Genomic DNA, 3,962 nt, shown 5'->3' on the forward strand with positions numbered 1-3,962 from the left:
TTAATTTCCACAGCTGTGCATATTTATTGATTATACCTTAACCCTTTTTGCTTGTAGTTTTTATCACCGTGAAACCAGAATCCCTTGATAGCAATTCCAATATACCCCTGCTCACACCCCTTTCAAATCCAGAGAATTGAGGGATAAAAATGCATTTATTACCTTTCGATTTTTTACAAATCGTTGAAATATTTTTCACAGAAAAGCCGCGTGCGCTTTACATTTCAAATGCGAAATTTTAGGGCGTGTGTGGGCGTCCCCGGCCACGCCCACTTAGCGCGCGGTGTGAAGTTATTTAATTGCCAAGCGATTTGCGCGCGTTTTGCGGGCGATTTGTGACGCACTGAATTGATGATGCTGTCTCTCTCTTTCTGCATCTCCCCATCTCTTTCATTACAGAACTCCCTGTCTCTGTCTCTCTTCTCTTTGCCTGTCTTATCACTTGACCAAATCTTCTACTGCCGCATAATTAATGAGCTGCACATAATTTGCATATTTCTAATTTAATCAAAATGATTTGATTCGCATGCCCAGTAATAACAACAACAACTAGCCATATATAGTAACCACAATCGAAAATGCAACAATAACAACAGCAACCTCTGTGTGATGCATGTGCATGTCGCTGCAACATTATAAATAAATCAAAATACAATTTCTCAGAAATTGCGATGCCCTATCAAAATCCACCGAGGAGAGGACACCCAAACATAAACACGGGCAAAATTTCCACCCAAAACATGTTGATACGTATACGTACATAGGAACCCCTATACCTCGAAGGGGGGGCGGGTCAAGTCGGGGCTATAATGCATGCATATAAGTCTGTGGGCTTGTGGCAAGGTCTACGCAAATGCAAACGCCACAAAATCCACGGCCTCGAAGGAAACATGCCATGAAGTGCCAGCAACGAAGGCGGAAAAGTCGATGTTCAACCAGGTCTACCTATTCCCTCCCCCCCTTCTGAGGCCCTCCTTTTTATGGCCAACTTCCAGGCAGAGTCCTAACTGGTCTTGGCCAAAGAGCAGTCCACATGTCCTCCTGTGCATGCCGTGCAATTATTTGAATTAAATTCGTATTTTGTTCGAATCTTGTAAGTGCATCTTGTTCGGCTGCTCCGAAGAGCTCTCCTCAACACAGAGAGAAATGGTAGTGTTAACAGGTTCCAATTTTCAACTAGGAAATTTAATGAAACTATAAAGTTTTTCGAGATAATATTTTTTGATAAGTTTTCAAGATTGTATTTTTGTTATATTTTTATTATTTGTAAATAACAAACCATAGTACATTTTATAAGTCTTTCAGTGTATTATTTTTCTTTTCTGTTCTGGACACTGTTTGTATCCTCTCGTAGCCAAGATTTCATATGCAAAATATATAGATCTTGCTGTTTGGAAGATGTGACAGAGGTTATACCCTTTGTAAAAACTATCTATTTTTTAAAATTGAGTCACTGGATGTTGTAAATGTTTATAATAATATTAGATCTTCCCATGAACGTTCATATATATATATATATATTTAATTTGATAAGCCTGATCACAAAGCTGATTAATTTCCATTTTACAACTTATCAAATCAAAAATCAAATCTTAACTTTTGTATTTACTTAAAGGGGTATTTGTATTAATTAAAAAAAATTCTTTGCATTCGAGAGTTATTTCTTAGTACAGCATACTCCGTTTAAAATTATAAGTACAGGGTAGCAGATGATAGCTGCAAACAAGTAAGGAAGCACCAGATATTGCCACAACACGCCGGGAAAAGAGGAAAGGCTAGCGCTAAATTGACATCAAATTGGCGTTTATTTGGTTTGCGGAGCAGCTTGTTTGGCAGCTTGTCCCATCTACTCACTGGAGCTGTGCTGTTTTGGGAAACGGAGAAAGGATTGTAAGCTAGTAAGCCAAAGTGTTGACCAGGCTCATACTTCAGAGTCCTGTTCGTCGAGGCGGCGTCCACTACTCCTAGTCGAAGAAGAACCTCCTCCAAAGACATTTGACCTCCTCCAACGGCGAAACCTCCGCAGACAGCCCTCTTCTTCCAGTATGTGATATAGATTCATCAGCAGAATGATCATCACTACCACAAGCGTGACAAATGCCAGGATATCCCTGAGGGTCCAGTAAGGATGTATGCCAGACACTCCCGGTGGATCCATTTTCTGGGCATCCACTTGGCCCCCAGTTGGCGGCCAATCGATGTCCACCGCACTGCTGTTTATCGGGTCGCTCTTTTGGATCCCCGCCATCAGGTGAACTCCTCGATCGCTAAGATAAACGAACATCTTGCGGTATAAGCCAGGTGCCCAGGCATTATCATGCAGTCCCAGTTCCTTGAGATCCTCGTGCTGCTGATGGAAGAGCTGGTAGTCGAAGTTGCTCAGGCGATTCCCTCCACGAACAGACCCTCCAGAACTGGCAGACCTCTCAATGCCTCTACCTCCAGGTTTAGGATTAGATTGTGGGCCAAGTCCAAAACATTGAGACGAGATGAGAGAATTGGCGAACCCGGAGGCAAACTAACCAAACGGTTGTGGGCCAAATTCAGATACTTTAAACTGGGCAAGAGAAACAGCTCCTGGAAATCCGAATCATCCGAACCACCTCCATGTATCGGCAGTGCTTCAATGATATTCTTCGACAGATCCAGTCTCTCGAGATTCCACATGCCCCGTAGAAGGCCGGCGATATCATTACCCTTCAGTAAGTTACCATGCAGATCCATTTCGATGACGGAACTCTTGTTTTCCACATGCAGTTGACTCAGCTCATTGTTGGCAGCATGCAGTCTCATAAAGCCTAAACTGGTAAGGCTACTACCCTCAAAGATTATATGCTCGATATTGTGGAGGTTCAGAGTCAGAATTTCCAATTCACCAGCACGTCCCAAGTCGAGCAGTCGAAGATTGGGCAAAGAACTAAGAACTTCTGGGAGAAGAGTCTTTATTAGGTTGCCATTCAGAAGAAGGGTCTGTAACTTGGTATTTTTCACGAAGATATCTTTTGGCAAGCTGGTAAGTTGATTGCTGCTCAAATCCAAATGAACTAGCTCCTTTAAGGGGACAAAAGTACCCGTTAGGATCTCTTGAATACCATTGCCCTGCAGACCCAGTAATCTTAGTCTGGACAAGCCCTTGAAGGCGCCTATGTGCACTGTGTGAATGATGTTTTGACCTAGTTCAAGGATCTCCAAGCGTGGCACCGTGGTAAAGATCTCATCCCGGAGGACACCGAGACTAGTGCGCTGCATCTGCAGGGAGGTGAGGTTCCCCACGGACCTCAAGCTCTCCTTGCTGATGTGATAGGAGGCACAGTTCCGGATGACCAATGTCCGGAGACCGGGCGTTAGGCTTAGAACCCGCCAGGTGAGCGATTGGCGGCTGCAGTTCGTCAAATGCAATTCCCGGAGGCCGAAAGCCGGAGTCGCTGAGTAGGCCTCCAGTCGATCATTTAAAATACAAAAGGAATCCGGACAACTGGCACTGATATTTAAGCTTCCGTTGGCATCATATACAGAAACAGCATCGTTTAATTTACAGCCAAAAATTCCAATCAAAATGTATATGAAGAAATCCATATTATTTATATGTCACTTTGCTCGCGCTTTGTCAGACCGCAAATAATGCACTGAAGTCAATCTGAGATGCAAACAGAATCGTTTTCTTATCATCTTGTTTGCTGGATCAGCGGGTTGGGAGGGTGCTCATATAAAGCCCCCGGGAAGCTTTGCTGATCACAACAAAGTAAAGCTCTCTCCACATGTTTTATAGCGATAACGTTCTGGGTGGACCAAGTTCATATGTTTAACCCATTTGTCCCTTAGACTTATAGAAATGTCATCCATTACCTTAATTCTAAATTCGTTTCAAAATAAACTCATTAACTTTTCTTTTCATGATCAAGTTAATATAACATCATGTAGTATACATTTAAACATTATGATAATATGTGTTACATATATTT

The 3,962-nt window shown here is 42.6% G+C and overlaps 1 protein-coding gene across 1 annotated transcript; it reads right to left on the reverse strand.

The window, feature by feature from the left end:
- Positions 1-1,561: 1,561 nt before the first annotated feature.
- Positions 1,562-3,637, reverse strand: LOC108006083 (insulin-like growth factor-binding protein complex acid labile subunit). The gene is given in 3 exon segments (XM_017069529.4): positions 1,562-1,864; positions 1,928-2,394; positions 2,397-3,637. Coding segments are annotated over 3 exon segments (1,665 nt in total). The 5' UTR covers positions 3,577-3,637; the 3' UTR covers positions 1,562-1,846.
- Between the last annotated feature and the right edge of the window lie 325 nt (positions 3,638-3,962).

Source organism: Drosophila suzukii, chromosome 3, assembly GCF_043229965.1.
Source record: "Drosophila suzukii chromosome 3, CBGP_Dsuzu_IsoJpt1.0, whole genome shotgun sequence".
NCBI classification, from domain to species: domain Eukaryota; kingdom Metazoa; phylum Arthropoda; class Insecta; order Diptera; family Drosophilidae; genus Drosophila; species Drosophila suzukii.